Genomic DNA, 27,124 nt, shown 5'->3' on the forward strand with positions numbered 1-27,124 from the left:
ATCACCATGGCGACAATAGACTGGCGAGCCCTCCTCCAGAAAAGTTACATAGTGCACCTTGAATAGCTCGATATAGTTATTTGTCACAGTTCATACGTCATTCGGATTAAATATACCTCAAACTGAAAGCATAAATGAGGCAGAGCAATGGGATGAGTGGTTTGGGGAAAAGTGCATTAGAAGTGCATTAAACAGAAAAGCACTGAATCAGGCTACAATAATTTGATATAAAAGTCATTAGGAATTTTTAGGGTTTTAGATACGTCACAAAATGTTGCTTTTATTTCTGTTGTTTTTAGCATTTAGAGGGACACTATTTTCTGATTTGTTATAATGTTGTTTCCTCATCAAAAACAGACCTGGAGTTGTGTTTTGTTTCATTCACGCATGTTTAACACACAAACTCTGCATATTTAGTTCTTCTCTCAAACGGAAAACACTGTTCCACCTTGTGATGTCTTGCCGTAATACAGAAAGTGCTTGCTCCACTGTGTTTTTAAACTCCATACACCTTCACTAGAATCATTTGGACGATTTCAACCTTGGAATTACTCAATCTCTACTGCACAAAATGTAAAACGTAGCTGTTAAGTTGAAAACTATCACTACATGAGATCACAAAGTAGAGCATTTTGAGCTTTGGAGATGTCAACAAATTAATAATAAATAAAGTCAACATGTGTAGATGAAACAAAACACAACTCTGGATATCTTTTTGATGAGATAACAACATTATAACACGGTTTTAAAGCTCACAAGAGTCCATTTTGCGTAACATAGAACCTTTAATTCCAATGAGATTCGGAGATGATTGCATGATATTTCAAAGACACATGTGAAGGCTATTTTGTAATAAATCTAGTTTGGCTCCTGGGGTGAGCAGCTTGAGACAAATTTGACTGGGGTCGTACAGTAATCCTTGGGTAGCGGAAATTTGATGGCGTAGTTAGTTTTTCTGAACAGACTGCTGAACCAGGCATTACCGCCGTGCAGATGTCATGCTGGGAAAACAACTGATTTGAGCATAGAAATCTGAAGTCTAAAAGATTTTGGCAGCATTTCTTGAAAAATTATGATCTTTTGCCACTTTTTGCACAGTTGTTACGTGAATATACATTACCAGGCAAACATTTTGACTTACCCTCACATTCATTGTTGTTTTACTTTCTACATTTGATATTTATACAGACATCGAATATATGTAGTAATTATTTTAATACACGTTTTTATTGCTCAGAAATACCTGGAAAAACATGAATTCTTACCATGTGCGGTGCTGCCTCTTTACAGATCTGACCTGCAGCTCATCCTCATGGCGTCACCTGCTGGTCTCCACAGAAACAGACATTTAATACCATACTGTGGAACATTCCGGGCAAACCTCATGGGCTACGTTCAGACTGCAGGGCTTAACGCTCAATTCGGATTTTTTTGTGAAATCCGATGTTTTTGCGAGGTCGTTCACATTTCCAATTAAATGTGACTTGTATGTGAACTACAGTGTGAACTTTAAACGGCCCAAAAGTGTCCCGACATGTGCACTGGAGGACACGATGACGTCAACCGCAGCGAGCGTGCTCTGTGTGTATACGAAAGTTGTCCAAACATGGACGCGAGCATTGAGCACCTGGAGATTTTAAAGTTCCTCTCGTACCGGAGCCAGAACATGAACAACTTACTTGTTTTAAGATTGAGAAGGAGAAGGACGAGGTTTTTGACCCTGGCGTTTTGTGGGGCAGTGGCAGCAACGTCCTTGGAAAGGAACATGTGGATGTGGAGACGTAGCCAAGAGTGGTGAGTGGCGATGTGCTTCGCTTCAGTGACACGGAGTTCATTAACAATTTTCGCCTACTTCAGCGCAGAATAGTGACGTTTGTGGCTTGTTGATAACTTGTAGGTCGGATGAATGCGCTTTGGCCGTTCAGACTGAAAACGCATGTCAAAAGATCAGATATGTATCAGTTTCAGGAGCACATATCCAAGTGGCCTGGGTCGCATTTGAAAAAATCGGATCTGTGTCATTAAAAGATCAGATACAGGTCACATAGAGGTAAAAAAAATTGGATTTGAGTCACTCCAGGCTGCAGTTTGAACGTAGCCATGGAGACAACAGGTGGCAGACCCTCCTCTAGAAAAGCTGTAGTGCATCTTTAAACACTGGGTGATATAAGTCTATAGGAGCCAACTTGTGTATTTCATAACATCTACATTATACAATTGTCCACTGGATTCTAATGCCTAGTGACAGCGCCCCCCGCCCACTGTGCCTTTTCACTGATATAATTTGATTTGCTCACATCTTCCAGGCACAAATTGACCTTAACAAGTGTGACCAGCAGCAGCATTGGATGTAACATGGTCTTTATACAGCCATAAAAGGAAGAACAGCTACTCAATTATGTTTTCCCCCTGTGGCCTGATAACTTTTTTGGTTGGAAAGCAAACCAGTTGGCAATATTTTTAGTGTGTTTGATTATTTATACACATTTTTTACATACTTTAAAGGTGCTGTACCTGATTTTTACTGTCTTAAAACATGAAAAATAGTCTCCTTTAAAGGGTTTGCAGTGGTCCGAAGTTATTCCTCGCTCACGGTATGCATTCAAAGCCTTGTAATTTTTCACTTCGATGAGTTTATAAGAGCTTTTCACAACTTTCAGAGACCAAAGTGGAATTTGGCTATCACGCTAAAGCTGGCCGCAACTAGCATACTAACAGTGCACTTCCTGAGCTGAGAAATAAAGCAACAGTCAATGCACAACCAATTTATTTTGACTTTAAGAGCTGCTTATATAACAGTATCTGTACTGGGGCAAAACATACAGTATTTTTGCTCAAATGCACGAAAGAAAATGCCTTTAATTATGTAATTACTTACATACATACATACATACTTACTTACTTACTTTACACACTTTACTTACTTGCTTTACTTATTTACTTTACTTCCTTATTTTACTTTACTTACTGACTTACTGACTTACTTTACTTACTTATTTTACTTACTTTACTTACTTGCTTACTTTACTTACTTAATTACTTTACTTAATTATTTTACTTACTTTACTGTTCTTTACTTACTTTACTTATTTTACTTGCTTTACTTACTTACTTTACTGTACTTTACTTACTTACTTGCTTACTTTACTCCCTTACTTTAATTACCTACTTTACTTATTTACTTTACTTATTTACTTACTTTACTTATTTACTTTACTTACTTGCTTATTTTACTTTACTTTCATACTTTACTTATTTACTTACTTTACTTACTTATTTTCCTTACTTTACTTACTTATTTACTTTACTTATGTCCTTTACTTACTTACTTTTACTTAAGTTACTTACTTACCTTACTTTCTTACTTTACGTACTTTACTTACATACCTTATTTTACTTACTTTACTTATTTACTTACTTTACTTCACTTTACTTACTTTATTTCCCTTACTTTCCCTTACTTTACTTATGTCCTTTACTTACCTGCTTTTACTTACTTTACTTACTTACCTTACTTTCTTACTTTACATACTTTATGTACTACGTGCATACCTTATTTTTCTTACTTTACTTAACTTACTTAATTTACTTTACTTACTTTACTTACTTACTTAAATATTGTCAGAACTAGCTTCATACTACGACCAAACTATACACCATCTGCAAGGACACAACCACCATACATTTTCCAACCGGCCACCGTCTGGTTACTACTTAACCCTCTACACCGCCCCGCAACAACTCAACACGTTTGATAAGTCTTATTTCAGTATGTATTTCGTCCCTTCGTCTCATCGGTGCCAAGGACGCGAGGCTGTTTCTTCTTATCCTTGACTCTGGTAGACTTCTACAGTAAAGCCGATGGTGTGTCTGGCCACGCGCAAGTAAGCCTGCGAACGAGTGGGAGAAGAGAGGGAGGAAGAGAGGACGGGAGGAAGGCCAGGGAGGTGTTGACTATGGAGATTAGACGGGAATTAGTGAAAGCAGCACATGGGGAATGATATGAGAGAAAGTGATAGCTGGGGGAGGGAAAGGAGGGGGCCCTGAATATTCAAATCTCTCATGTTAATTCCGTCGGCAGATTACAACAGAAATCTTGCATCTGTGGAGGACCTGGCGTGTGACTTATCTGTGTGCGTGTGTGTTTGTGTGTGTGGGCGGATATTACATTGTACATTACTAAAATCTGTGTACAAATTCACACTATGGAGACCTAAACGTAAATTCTTTATTATACAGATAAACAACATGATTCGATATATTTATGGCAGCGATGAGTAAAAGTAAAGCCATATAACTTATAAGTCCCTATGAAGGACTTAAGTGCATGGAAACAAGCAGGTGACGCCATCAGGCCAAATTACAGGTCAGATCTGTGGAGAGGCGACCCTGCTCACATGCTTTTAGGGCTTTTTTGAGCTACAAAAACACCTGTAATTGAATACATGTAAGATAAATTTAACGCCATGCTGTGGAAATTTCCAGGTAAAGCAATAACTTAGGTAAATAAGTAGCGGACCCTTCATGAGAAATGTTACATAGTGCAACTTTAAAGGTCCTATATTACACAGAATGGATTTTTGTGAGCTTTAAGCTATGTTATAACTCAACAAAAACAGACCTGGAGTTGTGTTTTGTTTCATTCACACATGTTTAAGTAACCCTTTATTATTAATCTGTCTATATCTTTCAAGCTTGAAATGTTCTGTTTCACTTTGTGATGTCATGAAGCAGTACTTTTCAAGTTAACACTATTCAATTTGTCAACTCGACAAACGTTTATTTGGTCGAAAACATTTCGCAGCTCATCCAAGATGCTTCTTCAGTTCAGGTCAGATGCTGAAGGACACTGCCTTAAATCTGCCTGAAGGGAGGAGCTAACTACACTGAAACTACTCTGAATCTAACACCCTACTTGTTTACAGTTTTTGTTTGTTAGCTAGGCCTATTCAACTAAACTGAGTGTGGGGTCGTATAAGCATAATAATTCAAGTCCATAATGGGGGCTTTCACACCTCATGGCACACAAGTCAACGTTACCTTTTACCTTTTGTTCAGTAGCTCTATTCCAGATCTAAAATAATCCAGATGATTCAAGTGAAGGTGTATGTATTTTAAAAATACAGTGGAGCACTTCCTGTATTTTACCACATGACATCACAAGGTGGAACAGAGTGTTTTATATTTGAGAGAAGAACTCAGCCTAAATATGCAGGATTTGTGTGTTAAACATGTGTGAATGAAACAAAACACAACTCCAGGTCTGTTTTTGATGAGGAAACATTAGAACATAGATCAGAAAAGAGCTTAATAAGGTGAAGCGGGTTGTGCGTATGGGTTAGGTTTGATTCGGTAAATGAATCTAAGTCAATGTAATGTTTCAAAAACCCATGAAAACCCAACATGTGTGTGAGCGTGAGTGTGTGTGAGTCTGTGTGTGGCTGTGTGTGTGCTCACATAAGGAGGACAGGCTTGGAGGCTTGCAAAGGCGGATTGAACACGGCTGCTTTGGGGTGCTTACAAGAGTGCATTGGAAGGGACTGGAAGGAGATTGATAAGGGTCTATTTCGTCTCAGTGGAAGAATTAGCACTAAGCCAGGGCAATTGGAGCATTCGGGAGTTTTGTAGATACGAAAACGCAAGTTATTTTACAGCCATAAGTGCTTGTGCTGAAAATAAAAGTGCAGTCGTGTTGTGGTTAAACGGCGCTGCTAAACTGCTACTTCAAACAATGGATGTTTTTCTTCTCAGACTGTAAAATTGTAATAGTTTGGGGCATTGCAATAAAAACAAAATGTTGTACTGAGCAAGTGGATTCTTAAAGGCACTGTACCTGATTTCTACCATCTTAAAAACATGAAAAACAGAACTTCAACATTGTACAGTTGTGTTATTCCTTATTCCTTTGCATTGCGAGCATCCTAATTATTCACCGTGATGAGTTTTTAAGCTTTTTTTTAAACAACTTTCAGAGGCTAGAGTTTTGTTGTCATAGTATTGTTAACTATAAACTAATAACTAGCATGCTAATTATGCATTTCTTGGTTTCTCTGACAATAAAACACTTTAATAATTAGATGCACACAGGACAAATTGTTTTGATCTTAAGAGGTACAGGGCCTTTAAATACAGTACGTATTTAGTGTGAAAATGTGAAGCAAAGACTATTGAACACTTTATTTTGTGACTCTTGAATCTAGTGTTGTCTTAGTATGAATAAAAACAGGAACAACATGCAGAAAATCCCCAGAATATTGATAAACAAATGTTCAATATTGACAAAAAATGTGAAATTGCTGTATTTTTGTTGCAACTGAGTTATTCAGGAATGAAAATGGATCATCTTTTGAATCATAATTTTAATTTATGATTCAAAATGCTTGAATAACAAACCAATTACAGAGACAAAAAAATTAAGAAAATTAGCAAAATGCTATCGTGACACGCTTCCAAATGTTTTCAATCTTCCTTATTGTCTCGTCAATTGCAAGGGCCCGTATTACGCTGTTTCCTGATCTATGTTATAATGTTGTTTCCTCATCAAAAACATGCCCAGAGTTGAATCTTCACTAGAATTATTTGGATAATTTCAGACCTGGAATTGTCAATCTCTGCAAAACAAAAGGTAAAAGGAGCTGCTGAGTTGAAAACTACCGCTTGATGACATGGAATAAAGCATTTTGAGCTTTGGAGATGTAGAAAGACTAATAATAAAAGGTTACTTAAACGTGTGAATGAAACAAAACACAACTTTAGGTTTGTTTTTGTGGTGGTAAAAACATTATAACATGGCTTAAAGCTCACAAGAGTCCATTGTGTGCACCTTTAATCCAAGAGATATTAAAAAAAGCATATGTAGAATACCAAAACAAGAGGACGCGGAAACTTGTCCCGGAGAAACCGCAAAGTAATATTTGTGCATTCAGGATCAAATTGAATTGTTTTGAAGCTGTGGTACACCTCTATTTCAAACCAATCTTCCTCCCCCTGTGTACTCACCACAAAGGCACTGACTGAATGCCTGGGAGCTGTTGTTGCATTTGCAGAAATATGAGCGCTCCCTGATGTGAGCGGACCCTGTGGTTTGAATTCTCCTCCAAAAACACGGTTACAAGCGCTTCGTCTTTTCTCTTTATGTTTTATGTGACTCCAGAGAACGCGCGGGCAGAATTTTGTGTGTCCTCTTGCTCCCACAGCACCGGTTTTGACTGTACTGCAAAAATAAAAGTGCATTAGAATGACTGGAGTATTTACTACATACTAGGCTTGAGTGGTTTTTAGATACGTTTTTAAGGTTTTATTTAAATAACGCTGTACAGTTTGGTTTCTTTTTATTCAACTTGCAGTGTTCTTCTTTCTCCTATAAGCACTGGCTTTAACTGCGCTGCCAAAAAAGTACATTAGAATGATTTGACTTCAGAATACTTACTACATACTTGGTTTGAGAAGTCTTTTTTAGATGATTATCTGTCTTTTAAAATGTTTTATATTGGTATTTTTACAGCTTGCAGTGTTCATCTTGCTCCCATAGCATTTTCTTTAAATGCACTGCCAAAAAAAAATGCATTAGAATAGTTTGAATTCAGAATATTTACGACATAGATGTGTCGTTTTCTGCATAATTATGAAAAAAATACAACTTAATTTTTCTTTAGTTTGTTAAACAAAGTTAAAACCATAATTTGGAACACTGACCACTTAAATGAGTTTACAGTCATCCCTCGGTATATCGCAGTTTAGCTTTCGTGGTCTCCCTGTTTTTTTTTTTTACAGTGTATGAACATGTATTGCGTATTATGGGCGGGTAGTAATCACACACGGGTGGGTCAGGACTAAACCAGGTCTAAACCAGGTCTAATCTTGGACTTAAGAAAGAGAACGCCGAGCAGTTTGTCCGGAAAGCTCGATCGGGCAATTGCCGCTCTTACATCTATGCGGTGCGGAGCTGAGCCGGTTCTTTCTTCTGCGGTCACTTCCGAGTGCGTCCTGACAGTGAGTCCTGTTTCAGTCCTGTGTCAGTTCTGGTTTAGTCCTGTTTTAGTCCTGGTTTACTCCTGTTTTAGTCCTAGTTCAGTCCTGGATTAGTCCTCCTCTTCAGTCCTGGAATCACCCCTAGGTTAGTCCTGGTTTAGTCTTGGTTCAGTCCCTGGCGTACGCAGTGCAAAAGTTTGATATAATCTCGGGTTAACGGGCGGGTGTGGTGTTGTACTGTGCGGGTGGACCTGTGCAGGACTCTGCGCTGTAGGGCTCCATTATGGAATAAATTGATCTTTGGTTTGTTACATAAAGAAGGAGGAAAATAACATAAGGACGACAGCAGCAATAAGGGTTGTAACTGTCCTGTCTGAGAAAAGTGTATGGTGTAAAACAAAAGTGTATAAAGTGTGTGCTCAGGGGTTTTACAACCTTAAAACAGATAGAATCATTGTAAAATATAAAGGTAACTACTTTGCAGATTTCACCTATCGCGGGTTATTTTTAGAACTTAACCCCCACGATAAACGAAGGACCACTGTATATGTTCATACATTTCTGTGGAAACAAGCACAATGTGGCACTCTTTCTAGGCCAACAGTCAGGTTTGTGGAGATGCAAGCCCGCTCATGTTAAAAACACATATTTTCCTATATTTTTCTGCGCAATAAAAACATAGAAACATAGCACGTTAATAAAATGACAACTATAAACAATACTAAATCTATATCTGGTAAAGCAATAACTCTAGTCAAAGCGACTCAAAACAATATTTTATTCTAAATACAAGTCATTTTACATTATAATCAATGTAGATCATCTGTTTTACAGTGCAGCGCCGTGAGCCGGTCCATTTTCTCACAGTGTGTGATAGCAACCATAAAACATATACATAACACGCTATCTCTGTTTATGTAGGAACAGATAAATCCAGTCAGTGCGGAGTAAAAGTGGGTTAGTAAAACAGCTTGCAGACTGGAAACCGTGATATGCATGTTACATTAACCATGAGATGTGTGCTAAGTGGTGTAAACACTGTAGATTATCAGTACATTTAACTGCTAAGCTCTGTATCTGACAAGTACAGGGATGTTTATAGCTTTTAGACCCGTCCTATGAAAGATGCTGTAGAGTATCTCTGCACGATTTTGGATTAAAAAACAAAACTAATTTCTACTATTGCCATTTGCACTGCATGTGTAAAGTTGCACTGTTTAATTTGTCTGTTGAAGGATGAGCTAATGCCTCCGCTCAATTTAATTTCTCTCCAGCGATGAGGTCAGAAATCAAAATACAATAGACAGTTCGCAAAAACCCCGGAAGTGCGAGTTCGGGCTCCAGCCAATCAACGAAGAGCCATATATTCTGTGTTGGCAACGATTCCCGAGATTGAGGATTTAAAGCCGGAACAAAGAGAATGTTTGGTGAATTTTATCAAGGAGAAAGACGTTATTGCCCTTCTTCCTACGGGATTTGGGAAAAGCTTAATATACCAGTTACTTCGTTAGCGGCGCATTACATACATCACGACCAAACAACAGCGATTGGTTAAATAAAAAAAAGCCTACCATCGAGCGAACGAATCCTAATGCTGCGAGGTCAGACGGTTTCTACGAAGTGAAACTGTGTAATGAATCAGGCGATCCATCACCTGCTTGTCTCCATGGAGATCTGCCTAGAATGTTCCACACTATGACCATAAACTTAAAGGTGCATTGTGTATCTTTTTAGGTGGAGGATCTGTCAATTTTTTATTTATTTTTTTTCATATGAGGTTATTGCTTTGTCTGGAAATTGTCACAATAAGGTAATAAACGTTTTTTATCTTCATGGAAACCAAACCAGATCAAGTTACAGGTCAGATCTGTGGAGAGGCGACCTCGCTCACAGTCCGAACGCCTGTTTTTCTAGGTATATTTGAGCTATAAAAACACCTGTAATTGAGTAAATGTAAGGTAGAGCCAACCAAAAAGTGACATAATGCACATTTAAGAATCTCCATAGAGAAGTTTTTGAGCAATAAATAACCCCTGTTGTTGAATAAATGCAAGATGGATTAGTTTAATGCCATTCCGTAGACAATTTAAACCAAAGTATTGACATTTCCAAGGAGAAGTTGTGAACTCTCCTCAGAAAAGTTACACAATGCACCTCTAAAAAGTAGGATTTTGTTCAAAGTGCACATTGTAAACAACTCCAGGTGCGTTAACATTTTTGAGAAGATTATTTACTGGCAAAAGTTGGCCTAGACTGTTTCGTAACGTTTTAACTTTTACTCATACAAAGGTGTTCAACAGTTGCTTTCTGGATAAATAACGCAATTTGATCCATATTGTGGTAAGTTGACTGTGTTTTGACGGAAATAAAATGCATTTTTCAGTCCATACTCGGTTAATATTGAATATCGATAAAAGTAAAAGACAAAGTATCGATATCAGTACTGAAAAAGCTGGATCGGTGCATCTCTGTTTACAGGTACAAGAACAAGAAGAAGGTTATTTTTGTGCAGAAGACATTATATTGTTTAAGTTCTTGCAGTGTTACAGACTCAAATTGCGATTTTTCTTACATTTTGATATAGTACTTCAAAATATTTTAATCCAGTTTCCGAAAAAATCTAATTTCTACGCTCATGAAAATGTAACAAACAGAACTATTTCATTTTAAACATTTTGCAGTGCCCTGAAATGATTCCTCACGTACTTCTGAACATCATAACTATTCAAAATGATGAGTTTATTGGTGCTTGTCACAACTTTAAGGGACCAAAGCACAGTTTTTTTTCGTCACAGTAAAGCAAACAACAACTAGAATGCTAACTGTACACTTACTAATTCTAAGAGCTGCTTATAAAATATATCAGGCAAGACACATTTTGCTTAAATTTTGATATTCTAGTACCGTACAGCCATATTGTTTAGGGTGGCCTCAGGTAAAACTGTGAAAATTAAGATTTAGCTTATCTACAAAAAAAAAAATAAAAAATAAAAATAAAACACAAAAACTATGGAGTAGACAGTGATAAGTTATAAATAATTCATTAGGCAATTATTTGTTAGTTGTTGTTGTTATGATTTTTAATGAATAATTCAAAGTGTCAAAAAGCAGTTGGACACTTATAAACTTTCAGCCAAAACTAATCCTTTTTTTTTTTTCAATTTTTATCTAAGAAAGAACTTAAGAAAGGAATAAGAATACAGACATTTGCATAACATCTGTATTTGATTAGATTTTTACTTATTTACTAATTTGTTTATTTATCAAAACTTAACAATCTCTCTTTTTCTCCGCCCCCTGTAGTGATTTGTTTGGCTTCGTGTTCATCTCGAAACAGAAATTGCTTTACAGTACTTCGCAGCCAGCCTTCCTCTTTCTCTCCTCTCCTTTTTCCTCTCCTCTTTCCTCCCTTCGTTGTCAGGGCGATGAATAAAGACGTGGCATTTGAAAAAACTTTGCACACTTGTCAGGTTGAGTTAATTAAGCGAGCTGACGTAGGTGCGAGTAGTGGCAGCCAAGTCGGAGGAAATCCACCTCCAGATGAGAGAGCAGAGCTGAATGCGAAATGCAGAGGAGCCACGGGAGCCACGGAGGGCAGGGCTGTTAGTGCGTGTAGTCGTGTCAGCGAGCGTCTTTGTGGTTTTGGTAGATTATGAATGGAGTTTTATCTACTGAGAAGAAAAAAAATGTTTGGTAAATTATGTAATAGGTCAGTAGTTTTCAGGGATGTAACAATAACCAAAATATTGTGACATCGTATCGTCAAAGTTCTCACAATAATATCGTTGGACCGTCACAATATATCGAATTACAAGTCTGTTTGCTTAAATTAAGAGTCATGATGCAGCAATAGATTAAAAAAAGACAGAGAGAACTACATAGACCATGATCCTTTGCTCCATTTCAGTGAAGACTACAATTATAATTATTATTAGAATTATAGTGGTAGTTGTAGTAGTGCTGGTTGGCGTTGTGGTACTAACAGTAGTTACAGTAGTGAGCATAGTTCCTGTAGTAGTAGTCATAGTAGTAGTAGGGATGTAACAATAACCGAAATATCGTGATATTGTATTGTCAAGTTCTCACAATAATATCGTTGGACCATCATAAAATATCGAATTACAAGTTTCTTTGTTTAAATTAGTTATGGTGCAGCAATAGCTAAAAATATACAGAGGGAACTACATAGACCATGATCCTTTGCTCCATTTCAGTGCAGACTACAAGAAGAAATAACAGTTCTAAGCACTTTTAAGTCTTAGTTCTTTGGATTAAGTCTTGTCAAGGCATTTTAAGAGGAAAAAAGTTGCATATTTACAGTTTTAGCTGTTTAGCCTCCACAAAATATCGCAATAAATATCGTACCGTGAGATGTATATCGTGAAAATATTATACTGAGAGATTTGGATATTGTTACATCCCTAATCGTGAGCCTCCCCACCATATCGTGAGCTTTTCCACGATATCACAATGCGGTTCATACCATCGTATCGTGAGACTTGGATATCGTTACACCCCTAGTAGTTTTTAATAATACAGTACACTACACTATTTGCCATGGGTATGCAAAAATGTTGAAATATTGAAATATCGCTATATTGTATTGTTTAATGTGATGACACAGTATCGATATTGTGAGCTGCTGTATCGATATATCGTCAAGAGTATTTTTTGGTATATTTTACTAAATTATTTTGCTACAGAGCTACAGTTTTGTTGCTTGTTCAAAGGAAGGAAACTTGTTTTTGTGACACATTTGACATTTTCACTGTTTTGATTATTAAAATGTGCATGTTTCATATTCACTTTGCACAAGAAGTGGTTTAACAAAAATTTTTAGTGTCACAGCCACGATTTAGCCTTTATTTTTTATCGAACGGGATCGAATCGATTTGAAATATATTGTATCAAATCGAAAGGTCATTGTATTGAGGTATGTATCGTATCGCGGCCTTTGTATCGAGGTATATATCGTATCAGCACATTCTGAATTATTATTTTTTTTCAATTTTCTTTCACTTTATTTGTTGTTTTTGCCGTATTTGGGCTTCAACTAATGTCCAGTCTCACCCAAATCTGTAAAAAAAAAAAAAAAAGTAAAAACTCTTGAATAAATAATTGCGTAATAGTAGCCTCTTATATAATAATTACTAATGTTTAATTCAAAGTCTGCTTCTAATGCTAACTAGTCGACGGTGGAATGTTTAAAAACCCATATTAGGTTATTTTCTGCTCAATGTTATAATGTTTCCTCATCAGAAACATGCCTGGGGTTGTGTTTTGTTTCAGTCACACATGTTAAACTCACAAAAGCTGCATATTTAAACAGTGTTTTTGAACTCTGAACTCTTTCACTAGAATCATTTGGATAATTTCAGCCCTGGAACTGCCAATCTCTACCAAACAAATGGTAAAAAGGAGCTGTTAACTTGAAAACGACCACTTGATGACATCACAAGGTGGAACGGTGAGAGCATTTTGCACTTTGGAGATGTAGACAGAGTAAAAATAAAGGATTACTCAAACATGTGTGACTAAAACAAAACACAACTGCGGCTATACTTCATTTGAGGCCTTAAGGTGCATTGTGTAACTTTTCTGGTGAAGGGAAAAGTTCACCTGCTTGTTTCTATGGAGATGTCATTGCTCTGCCTGGAATGTTCCGCAGTATTGCATTAAACAGCTCTATCTGTTAGCTTGGTTGCCTCTCCACTAGGGCTTGGTATCATTAAGAAGTTGCCGATACGATACATATCTCGATACATAGACCACAGTATGGTACATATCTCGATACAGTGAGCTTTCGATTCGATACGATATATTTCAAATCGATAAACCACTTCTTGTGCAAAGTGAATATGAAACACACCCAAATTACTCATCAAAACAGTGAATATGTCAAATGTGTCGCATTAAAAAAGTTTCCGTCCTCTAAACAAACAACAAAATAATAATTGTAACAAAATAATTCAACAAAATATACCAAAAAAAAAAAAAAAAGCCTCCAATACCGATACTGTATCATCACACTAAACAATATCAATATTTCAATATTTTTGCACACCTCTACTCTCCACAAGATCTGACCTGTAACTTGGTCTGATTTGGTCTCCATGAAGATAAAAAGGTTTAATGCCATACTGTGAAACATTCCAGACAAAGCAATAATGTCTCCATGGAGAAAATCATATGGACCTGCCACCAGAAAAGTTACACAATGCACCTTTAAAGCTCACCAGAATCCATTTTGTGTAATATAAGACCTTTAACGCTATTTAATCTAATATTCATTAAAGATTAAAAGAAAATTGGGCAAATAATCTTTATTACATTATTAACGTTAACAGTGTTTTCTTGGTGTATCACTAGTAACTTCAGTACAATGCAAGAACTCTTTTTTATTTTTATTTTATTTTTTTAATTTAATTTAATTTATTTATTATTGACAAAATCAAGGAGGTCAGGCATCACACTCAACCAAACACCACCTACACATCACATCCAGACCCACTCATACTTAATACAGATCTATAAGGAAAGAATAATAATAAAAAAAATAATAATAATAACAACAAAAAAAGAACATAAAAAACACATATTAAAAACTAAAACTGTATAAGCAGCTCAACAAAGGGCTCAAAGCAAATTAAAATAAAGAACAGAAGACATAAACAATAACAATAATGATGATTATTATTACTGGTATTATCTCTAATACCAGTGAGCAAATATCCCATTTTATGCTTTTATGCTCCAATAATTTGTTATTCTCCATTGCAATTAGTTTTTCAAGATTGTACTGATTGTGTATTTTTGTCCTGATGTTGCCAAGTTTTGGGTTTTTGTTCGATTTTGGGTTCAGTCTGTGGGAATTTCTTGTGACATTTGCATTTTCGAGGGGAAATTCACACCTTTTCTGAATATATTTTGATTTTGATAGGAAAGATTTTATATTTTTAAGCCTTCAACGATATCAAATTTATGTTTAGAACAGTTTAAAAACATAAGAACTCTTTTTATTCACTGACATGCTTATAATTGTTATTGCTGAAGTAGCCTGTGTAGCCTGACGTACTGAGTTTAAACACATACTGTACTCATTTAAATTTGCATATCGTCTTCTTGCATTCCATGTTTCCCTTTGTTTCACATCGGCCCCAGAAGCATTACACTTGAAACAATGCATCGCCGTGGGAATAATACTGCGACTTGGTATTTGCGGAGCGTAATTGGCTCTTAAAGCTTTATATTGCTTTGGGTCTGCGGTCTCTTAACTCCGGTTATTTCTGACGTAGGGATTTGTTACATAGGCGAGACATCGATATGGTTGCACCCACATGGTTTCGTTTAGACCAGTAAATATTCTGAAATTGTTTGACTGAAATCTGGGTTTAGTCGTAGTTTCAAAATGTTTTAATCCAGTTTTCCAGTTCCAAAAACGTGAAAAACAGAACTTAAGTTATTCCAAAGTTACTCCTCATTTACCTTATGCATTCTGAACATCCTAGTTATTCACCTTGATGAGTTTGTAAACGCTTGTCACAACTTCGAGACACCAGACGTCACGGTAAAAATAACAACTAGCATGCTAACCACACATTTTGCTCGAATACTTAGAGAATCAAGTCCAGGGCCTCTGTTAAATGTCCAGCCAGAACCACACATTTTGATAAAACTTTACAAAGACGAGAAGTGAGTCTCGAACCGTATCCTGTCTCCACGATTCCACAGGCTGTGATTGACAAGTGTATTAACCAATCAGAGAGAAGTTATGCTGTATATTTAGTTATGAAGAAATGTTTAATTTTTAATCTGTGAAAGGAGCGGGGTTTACACAATTTATCTTCTTCCTGCTCCTTTTGTTCATGCAGCAAAGACAAGGCAAATAATCTTAGAAATATGTATGTATTTATGTTAATTTTCAGATTTTTTGTTGTTGTTGTTCTCTTTAAGTCGATGCCAACAAAATAACAGCATGAACAATAAATAAATGAATAGATAAATGAAGATACAGGAATTTTTGAGAGAATGTAGAAGTGTCTGGCTGATTATCTTAAGAGGATTTTGAGGTGATAGTTTTGAAACGTTTAACAATCAGTGCATGAAATTTCTCAAATGTTCTGATCTGTTATAGTGTTGTTTCTTCATCAAAAACAGACCTGGAGTTGTGTTTTGTTTTATTCACACATGTTTAACACACAAACCCTGCATATATAGGAGCGAGTTCTTCTCTCAAATCATGCGGTAATACAGAAACTTCTCCATACACCTTCACTAGAATCATTTGGATCATTTCAGCCCTGGAATTGCCGAACTTCACGAGGTGGAAAAGAGCATTTTGAGCTTTGGAAATGTCGACAAAGGACCACTGAAACATGTGTGAATGAAACAAAACACAACTCCAGGTCTGTTTTTGAGGAGGACACAACATTATAACATGTCTTAACGCTCACAAGAGTCCATTTTGTGTAATATAGGACCTTTAAAGAACAATTTGTACAAGATTTGAGCAGATTTAGTTCTGGCAGTTATTGTTAGGTGTATGATTTCTGTTTTATCTTTTATATCACAATATATGCTTGAATTGTCAGTCTAGCTTTGGATGAGAGATAGAAGACCCGAGCACTTAAGGAGCCAGTCAAATAGCAGCCGTTAGCGCTCTTCGTGATTGCGTGTGATTAGGCTTGACATTGCTTATTTGGAGAACAACAAAAGAGCTTAATGGAAACCTGCTGATTTGAATGTGCCCAGACTTTTGTTGTCAATATGCCCTCCGTCGTCCTGTCAGCGTCCTGTCAGCCTAAACTCTGGTCTTAAATGACTTCTTTCTTTGTGATGTCATGTCCTCAGATGGGATTAAGATCTCAAAGGAAAATTTTGGTTTGGATCAGGCCCCTTACGGATTACGGTCTGATCCCAAATAGGACTAAGGATAAAGAGACCCGGGCAGAGTTCAGCAGAAGATTACAGTATTCTAGTGAGACTCAGGTTTCTGTGTAAGTTAATATGATGGTCCAATATAGATTATGTTCATCTGATATTGTTATCTGATACTGGTGATGGTGTTACGGCCGATAATCAATAAAATCAATCGATGTGATGTCAGTCAGTTATCACGGAAAGAAATGTTTTGGATTGAGACAGTCAAGGCTACTCATCACTCAGGCCTTAATGATGATCTGAACTATTCTGTGTCTCTAAAATTGTTTAAATCCTCCTGGTAATGTTTGAATGTGTTTTTAAAAATGCATATTTTGGAGATGTGATGCAGTTATGGCTTCTTCTATATTTCTTATTGGTGCATATGTGATGGACACTCTTGCTTATTATTTACAGCTCTATCCTCAAACCTAAATCAAAACAAACAAGAGAACAACAGGTGTATCCAGGTCAGGTCCAGAGGTGTGGAAGCTCCATTATGGCCATGAATTGTTCTGCTAATTAGACCCCACACCCTGTACAGGTAAATAGGCCAAACTAACAAACAGAAACTGTAAACAAGTAGGCAAGCAAGGCAAGTTTATTTGTATAGCACAATTTATACACAAAGTAATTCAAAGTGCTTTACAGAATAAGAAATAAATAATCATGAAGATTAAAATTAAAAAAGAGGAGACATAAATTGGAGAGAAGAGTGTGGAATGAAAACCTTTCAGTTATATGCACAGTTAAACAGAAATGTTTTGAGCCTGGATTTAAACAGCGTCACAGAAGAGTCTGTCTCACATGTTCAGACTGTTCCAGGTTTTAGCTGCATGAACCTGAAACTCTGACTCCCCTTGTTTAGTCGTGACTCTGGGCACCAGCAGGAGGCCGGTCCCTGAGCTCCTCAGAGTGCGAGATGGTTCATATGACACTAACATGTCACAGATGTACTTTGGTGCTCGGCCATGGAGAGACTTGTACACAAGCAGAGCTGCTTTAAAGTCTATTCTCTGAGGCACAGGAAGCCAGTGTAGTAGAGTAGATGTGTTAGTTTCAGAGTAGTTAGTTAGCTCCTCCCTGCAGATACAAGGAAGTGTCCACCAGCATCTGACCAGAACTGAAGAAGCAGCTTGGATGAGCTGCGAAACGTCTTCAACCAAACTCACTTTTGTCCAGTCGACAAACTGAAGTTTCTCCTCACCATGGATTCTACCTGGACGACTGAGGGATTCTTCACACTCTTGTCTACTGTCAGCAGTTTAATATTGTTGCTTTTTTGTGGGTCTGCTTATTACATATACACATTTTCCTCTAGTGCTTTGGCTGACCAACTTTTTTTTTTTCCTGTGTTCACGTGACTAGTCGCATAATCTCATGTAATGTATGACGAAGACCACCTAGCTGGTCGAAATCGTTGGCGTCCCTGCCCATGTTATACTTTTAATCAGGACTTTTAATATTTTCAGTCCATGTGCGTCTCGTTTTTACCTTGCCCATTTTTACATCGCCAAGTAAGGGCCACATTCTGCAGAGATTAAAAAAAATAAATAAATCTATCATTTGGTTATCACTTTTTAGACAAAAATAGACCAATTTTTTTTTCGTTTTTGTTTTTTTCTTTTTCGTTTTGCACTGAAAAACATGCCTCCTTACTTTGAGTGGGCTTGCATACAACTTGTACACAACATAATTTCACTAAAACTGAAAATTATGTAATCTAAGTTTTATTATTAACCTTACGTTTTTGTCCTAAGTTCAACAGATGCTGTATTAAACTTTTTCATTGTTCATTGACCTCTGTATAAAATGTTACTTTTCAAAAGGGATGTACTCATTTATGCTGAGCGTTGTATCTCTATGGAAAACGGTCAGAAATTTCCAAGGAATCATCTAGAAAGTTTCGTACTGTACACTTAATAGCGTTTTTGCTTTCATTTTAGCGCAATATTCTGTTTAAAACAACACATCTGGGAATAACACAGGGGCACAAATAGACAAGGGCATCTTAAAAAAAAAGTGACACTAAATATTGCAGAATTTACATCAAACCAAATTCCAGTATTTGAAAAAAAATGTGTCTGATATTGTTTGAGATACACTGTCCATCCCTGCTTACTTTTAGGGGCTTGTTTCCAGCACATTCTATTGATCAGAATGAGACAAGTAGCAGAGAAGCTAATTGCGAAATTATTAAAGGCCAGTGATTCGATTAGCATCATAACATGTCATCTTTAGACCATTAACCCCCATTTGAACTTCCTTTCCCATTGTCGGCCATTTTGTATGACTTAATGCGCTTACTGTGTGATGGATGTTGATTCAATAACGAGATTACAGTGTCCATTTTTTTATTTAAACCAATTCTTGATGTTTTTCTCTGACGTTAGAGCTTGTTGTTTTGTATGTTTGATGAATATTCACATTTTGGCCTTAACTCCTGCACACATGGTTCGAGCACGTGTCCATGGTGGTGATCCTTCTCAACTGCGTCACTCTGGGGATGTTCCAGCCCTGTGAAGATATCTCCTGTCAGTCCGAGTGGTGCCGAATATTACAGGTTAGTGTGCGTTCAATAACAATTATGCATTTATTTTATACAGCGAATTTTCTTGCACAATTTGGTGTGTTATCCTTTCATTCTGTCACGTACACATAGATATATTTGTTCATGTAAAAATAAAGTGTCTTGCAAACTTCTGTATAGTTATGAAATCTACCAAAGTTTGAGGTCTTCATGGTGATGGATAAATTAAATTCCTCACTCTACAATATTCCAGACAAAGCAACACTCTCTCTATGGAGATGAGAAGGGGAAGGACCCTCTACCAGAAATGTTACATAGCACAACTTTAACAACATCAGAAGAATCTTAAGTGTACCGTATTTTTTGGACTATAAGGCGCACTTAAAATCCTTTAATTTTCTCAAAAATTTACAGTATAATATAATAATCCAGTGTGCCTTAATTCTGGTTGTGCTTACTGATCTGGAAATGATTTTATGTGGCACACGGCGCTCAAAAATCTGTCAAAATGTTTTAGTACGACTTTGGTAAACTACGAAGCTGCGCCGCTTGATGGATTGTCGGAGCATTACGGCTACTGTAGTCAGGAGCCTCGTGGAGTAAGTCCGACAGAAGCGCACAAAAAGCAAGCACTTATAGTTTATGCAAATTATTCATGTGGTTTTAAGGTTTGTTTCTGTAAAACGTAAACAAATGTGCGCGAAGCTGAATTAAACACGTTATTCCTGAATGTATATTTGAGTCTTCCTCACAGGAAATAAGAAAAACAAACTTAAATTATCCACCCACATTCACATTCATAATACACCACGCCACGATCTGCCAACAGATCGTGGACGCCTGAGCTAAGGGATCAGTCTCAAGTGTCGTCTGTTTCGCTATGAAAATAGACGAGAGAATTCAACATTATTGATATTGCACTTTATAATTCAATTCAATTCATTATAATTCAAAAAATATGGTATTTCTCAACTCTTTATTAGATCTTTTTGAGGTTTTGAGGATCAGACAAATTATAAAATAGACAAAATTTTATACAACAAACTGACCAAGATGGCAAAAAAGCCAGTAGCAGCTGAAATGTGTGTTTTCTTCTGGTCAACGTAAATACATTCGAGTGCCCCCGGTCCAGTCAGAACCCTTCCCCACCCCCAGATGTTCAGCGGAATTAAATAAAGGTGATTTAATGTGTTTTCTGTGTATACCTCAATTCGGAATTATTATTTCCATGTAAACTCAAAGGAGAATATTTTAATTCAGAACAAATAATATCATGTAAACGTGGCCATTGTAGTGTAAACTTATCCAGCTTTTTTTCTTTTTTAATTAGACATTTTACTGCCAAACATAATCTTGGTTAATTCATTGTCTATTTCAAATCATCTTATAAATGTGTTTGTTCGTGTAAAGAGAAAGTGTCTTGCGTAAGGGCACATGGATAGCATGGACTGGCACTTAAAGAGCTATGAAAACTACTCACCTGCTGCACTTTCAAGGCAAAACAAAAACATTTTATGGAGAAAATAAGGTTTCGGACCCTCCACCTAAAACTTACATCGTGTTTTTTTTAAGATTGTCATATTAACTGAAGTCATGTTGCAGTTTCTAACCCCAAAATACATGGCCTACTCCTCTTCTTCTTTTCACCCGAGCTAACTTCTTGCTCTCTTTCTCTGTATCCATAAATCTTTAGACTTCCTCTGGGCGTCCTGGCAGCTCTCACATCAGAATCCCTCCACTGATCTTTACTTAACTTTTATCTCCAAAACATCTAACGCAAGCTGCCTCACGACGTACCCACCGGATCACTCACAAGAATATTAGCATTATAAAAAGATCTTATTTTGATTTAGTCCGTGGTTAAAAATAATGCGCGGTTCGTCACGTGTATTATGTAATTTTAATAGGGTAGCAGCATTATAGTCAGTAAAGCAATCCCTGAAGCGAAAGGTTGGCCGGTTCGAGCAAATCCTAAATGTATACGGCTGCTTTTAGTGCTTTTAGGCAAGGCACTTCTACTCAATTGCCCACTCTAGTCACTTTTATTTGATAGGAAGGGCATCTATCATTAAAAAAAGTCGCTAAATCAGTGTACAATTGGTTTTGTGGTGTTGTGGCAACCTTTGATGAAATAGGGAGTAACAAATTTAGAAGGAACTACATAAAAAAAGCAATTACCAGGGCCAGATTTTTCAATTGGGGAAACAATCATGGTTCAACAAGGTGGGCCGTAAAGCCAGTAAATTCGAAAACATCTTCAAAATCGGACACATCGGCTCTTCAGAGGTGCACTATAACATTTCTGGTGTATGTTCTGCCACCTACTTGTTTCCATGGAGATGTTTTTGCTTTGCCTGAAATGTTGCATAATATGACATGAGTCTTATCTATCCTGCATTCCTTATTCAATTACAGGTGATTAATTGCTGTAAAATATCTTGACAGTCATGCATTCTTGCTTGTAATTGCCTTGTGGTGTTATCTTCAATGGATAAATTGTCTGAATGGAGATACATAGGCTTAATGCAATACTCCGGAACATTCCTGGAAAAGCAATCACATGGAAACATAAGAAGCCACCACCAGAAAAGCTACATAGCACAACTTTAACCTATATTACATTATTATTCTGATCTATGTTATCTACTGTATGTTGTTTCCATATCAAAAACATATGTGGAGCTGTGTTTTGTTTCATTCACCAACCTTGCATATTTAGGCTGAGTTCTTCTCTCAAAACAAACTCTGTCATGTGGTAATACAAGAAGTGGTTCACTTTGTTTTTAAACTCCACAAACCTTCACTAGAATCATTTGGATGGTTTCAGCTCTGGAACTGATCATCTCCAGTGAACTAAAGGTAAACGGCAGCTGTTAACATTTGTGGATGCAACAAAAACAACTCCAGTTATTAGGAGTGTAACGGTACATGGATTTGTGCCGAATCGTTTCAGTACGGGACGTTCGGTTCAGTGCAGGGCTGTGATCGAGTGAATTCATTCAATTGTGTGTGTTTACATTCCGCCACTACATGTGCAGCTACACGGAAGACTCGGCTCTTTAATATTCACTCGTCCATAATTGGGGTGGCAGTTTTTCCCGCAGTGCTTTATAGTTAGGACGGCCACCTTGACAACAACTGCCCCGCCTTGACTACATCCCTCCAAACCACGTGAATCTTCACATACCTACGGTTTTCACGTCTCGTTCCTCACTTTTGCCTTTCGCGAAAGTGAGGAACGACCCCCTTATACCCCCCCCCCCCCCCCCCCTCGAATATCCACAACCTCTACTGAAAGAATATTTGTTTTCAACCGATGGAGACATTGCAATTGCCACAGATCTGCATTTACTGCAAACGATGTGGACAAGTTGTTTTTTCTGGCCAAAAATATGAAGGCTGAGTTAAACTTCATGCTGGAACTGTTAGTGCTGCGCTTTGCTTTACTTTTTGAAAAGTTTTGTTTACTGTTTACAAGGAATTTATTTTTTTATAATATTTCATACATTTGTTGCTTGTTTTAGAATATTTTATTTAACGTATTAGTATTACCAAGCAACACTGCATTTATTTTATTTTCCCGTTTGTATAATGTTAAAACAAATTGTTGGTTTAATAAACACACAAATAAACAACAAGTAAATGGTTTTGATTTTGTTCCCATACAAAATACAAAAAATGAACTGAACTGTGACCTCAAAACCAACGTACATACCGAACCATGATGGTTTTGTACCGTTACACCCCTATCTGTTATGTTTTCAATACAGTAACGCCATTATAGCACTGCTTAAATCTCAGAAGAATCCATTCCGTGTAATATATAATAACATTAGCTTAGCCACCAAACTTTCAACAAAATAATAACGTGAGTGTCTCGGATGTGTAAATACTGCTGTAATTAAAACTAGAATTTCCTGTCTCATTTGGTTCAGTGTGCGAGCGCCGCGGTGCTGTGTTGACTCTTGGATATTGTGCTACGACGGGCTCATTATATTCAAATACATACTGTCTTTTCCGCTACGCTAGAACTCCGGCTAATTGAGACGCAGCCAAAACCACGCTAAGCCAGAGCTCTCCCCCGCCGGGACCACGCTTCCCTCTCAGAATGCAGCGCTAATGGGAGATTTAACAAGGATCTGATCATTTGGGGGGAGCTAAAATGTCAGGGTGGTCGCAGATGGCAAGACAAGCTAGCATTTAAAAGTTAACAATGTGGAAATGTTTACGTCGGGTTTTGGTTTGACAAGTCATGAATTTATTTGTCCAAGTAAGTGACGGGTTTTCAGTTGGGCCACTCGGGAAAAGACTGTGGAGTTCAGTTTTGACAACAAGTGTCAAGTCGCAAGTTTTTAGTTAGTCCAAATGTCATGGTCAAAAGTGAAAGGTGCACTCTGGGACATTTTTTGAGGGTTTGGGAGCTTCACCTTTTTGTGCCTTATGTTGTCTCGGGTGTTCCACTTTATTTTTTATATGCATTCTTACTTTGATCGGGGTCGCCTCTCCACAGTTCTGACCTGTAACTTGGCCTGGTGTCTTACTGTGCCATATTGTGGAACATTCTGGGCAAAACAAGATTTTAGATTAGATTTAGATTAGATTTAGATTTTGAATTAGATTTATTGTACAAAATACAATGAAACTATGACAGAGCAAAACTGCAGCAGTAAAAATGAATAAATAAAGACACATTCTCACATCCATACCAATAAAAACATGAGACGTGAGGAGTAGGCAATAACATCTCCATGGAGACAAGGATGTTCGGAACCTCCACCAGACATGTTACATTGTGAACTTTAAAGGTCCTATTTTACATAAAATTTACTTTAAAGCTACTTTAGTTTGTTTACATCTCCAAAGGTCAAAATGCTCAGTTCCACAAAGTTTTCACGTTAATACCTTCCTTTTACATTTTGTTTTGTAGAAGTGAAGAAAATCTGTGGCAGTTCCAGGGCTGAAATTATCCAAATGATTCTAGTGAAGGTATATGAAGTTTAAAAACTAAATGGAGCACTTCTTGTATTACCTAGGGGTGTAACGGTGGACAAAAATCACGGTTCGGTACGTACCTCGGTCTTGAGGTCATGGTTCGATTCACTTTCGGTACAGTATGGCAACAAAATGTGAAACCATTTGTTTGTTGTTTATCTGTGTGTTTATTAGACCAACTATTTGTTTTAAAATTATACAAACGGGAAAATAAAAAATAAAATAAAAAAAGTGAAAAGTGAAACCGTAGTTTTGTGAGGATTCACGTGGTTCGGAGGGTTGTAGTCAAGGAGGGGGCAACTGTTGTCAAGGTGGCCGCCCTAACTATAAAGCGCTGCGGGAAACACTGCCCCAATCGCAGATGAATTCCCTCGTGAATATTAAAGAGCCGAGCCTTCTGTGTAGCTGCACATGTAGTGGCGGAATGTAAACACACACAAACTCTGCAAACTCACACTCATTGCCCTGCACCGAACGCCCTGTACTGAAAGAGTTCGGCATGAATACATGTACCATTACACTCCTAATATTACCACCTGACATCACAAGGAGGAACAGATTGTTTTCAGTTTGAGAGATAAACTCAGCCTAAATATGCAGAGTCTGTGTGCTAAACATGTGTGAATGAAACAAAAACAACTCCAGGTCTGTTTGTGATGAGAACACATTATAACATGGATAAGAAAATAGTGTAATATTGGCCCTTTAAATGTTACATGTTACATTTGTATTACTGAATTCCTGATCTTTATAATGAGGCAGTCAGTCACAAATACAATGTAGGAAAAAACTGAGGCACTCAAAAAGTACAAAATAATTAAAAGCCTTTAATACCTCAAGGCAGATACAGAAACAGTACTAGAAGAAATCCGACGTAGATATTGGTTGTGAGAAGTCATTGTTAATATGGAAGAAGTATTTATAATTTGCGGATACTTCGTTAGGGGCTGTCATGGTTCTTAATTTCGGTTCTTCGTGTGTTTCTAGGTATTGGACGACTGCATCTTTGCGTTCTTTGCCGTGGAGATGGTCGTCAAGATGGTCGCTCTGGGAATCTTCGGGCCCAACTGTTATCTTGGCGACAAGTGGAACCAGCTGGACTTTGTCATCGTCATGGCGGGGTGAGTGTCTGAAGAGGACTCTGGTACATGTCTACTATTCATTGTCTAGTAAATCTGCAGAAAAAACTTTTAAAATAGAATCCCCTAATGGTATTTTTGCATTTATTTAATTATAGGTCTTTTTCTTGCTCAAAAAAATCATGAAAAACATGTGTTCTTACTGTGAGCGGGGTCGCCTCTCCACAGATTTGACCTACACCGTGGAACATTCTAGACCAAGTATTAAACTTCCTGTATCAGATTTTTTTACCCCATTTATCTGGGCAAAACTTGTCTTGCCACAGTACAGATATATTGTATAAGCAGCTCAAAAGGTCAAAATGGGTCGTCTGTGTGCTGTCTAATCTATCTAATTACAGATTTTTATTGTCAGGAGGTGCGTGTTAACATGCTAGTTGTTTTTACCATTACTCTGATGGCAAAACTGGTCTCTGAAACCACTGGACAATAGTTTAAAATGAATTAATTCAGTTTTTTTTATGTTTTTAAGACCGTAAAAATCAGATACAGCACCCTTTAGCAACTCTTTAGAAACAAGCAGAAATGTTAGGTTCAGCCTTAACGCAAATCCGATTTTTTTGCCCCTATGCGACATGTATCTGATCTTTTAATGACAGTCTAAATGACACAGATCCGATTTTTTTCATGCGACCCAGGCCACTCGGATATGTGGTCCTAAACCGATACATATCCGATCTTTTGACATGCGACTTCAGTCTGAACGGCCAGGTCACAGTCATCCCACCTACACGTCAAAGAATTTACACAAACATTTTTCTCGTCATACACAAAAAAGGTGTATAAACTCCATGTCGGAGAAGCAGCAAAGCAATTAACAATCCCACCACTCTTGGCTGTGACTCTGCACTCACACGTTCCTTTCTACGGACGTTGCTGCCACTGCCCAACAAAACGCCGTGGCCAAAAACCTCGTCCTTCTCAATCTCCTTCTTAAAACAAATAAGCTGTACGTGTTTGGCCCCGTTACGACAGCAACTTTAAAATCACCAGATGCTCAATGCTCGTGTCCATGTTTAGGCTACTTCTATACTCATCCAATACGCATTTTGGACACTTTTGGGGCGTTTAAAGTTCACATGGGAGATCACATACAAGTCACATTTAACTGGAAATGTGAATTTCGCAAAAAAAAAAATCGGATTTCACAAAAAAATCCAAATTGAGCATTAAGTCCTGCAGTCTGAACGTAGCCTATGTTATGAAATCTCTGATGTACTGTCAAGACATCAAGTATACATGAAGTTTGAATGTATATAGGGGTTAAAAATACCTTCATATTCCAAGTATCAGTCACTTTACTTCAATAAACGTCATAGTAAAAAGTCCTACACAAAAATGCACCGGATCAAAATGTACGACACAGCTATAGATTTGAGCCTGTGGGCGTTATCCATTTTGTGTGCCCTTACAATGTCCTGCCCTTTCCAAAATAGAACTGTCCTTTCCCATCCCATGATGCAGCCATGTAAGGTAAAAAAGATACCGCCACATATATCTCACGCTACAAAACGTCTACCGCTATCATTTCTGTTTAAATTATAGAAACACTAGACTATATGTGTATAAATGA

At 37.3% G+C, this 27,124-nt stretch overlaps 1 protein-coding gene across 1 annotated transcript in view; it reads left to right on the forward strand.

Moving 5' to 3' along the window:
* Nucleotides 1–27,124, forward strand: part of cacna1ha (calcium channel, voltage-dependent, T type, alpha 1H subunit a) — a 294,384-nt gene that overhangs the window by 118,944 nt on the left and 148,316 nt on the right. Inside the window, exons 3-4 of the mRNA XM_055152604.1 lie at nt 19,342–19,453; nt 25,400–25,533. Coding sequence (XP_055008579.1) covers nt 19,342–19,453; nt 25,400–25,533 — 246 coding nt within the window. The remainder of the gene's footprint in view (nt 1–19,341; nt 19,454–25,399; nt 25,534–27,124) is intronic.

This window comes from Boleophthalmus pectinirostris, unplaced genomic scaffold (assembly GCF_026225935.1).
Source record: "Boleophthalmus pectinirostris isolate CB_2022bp ecotype Guang Dong unplaced genomic scaffold, ASM2622593v1 HiC_scaffold_17, whole genome shotgun sequence".
NCBI lineage: Eukaryota > Metazoa > Chordata > Actinopteri > Gobiiformes > Gobiidae > Boleophthalmus > Boleophthalmus pectinirostris.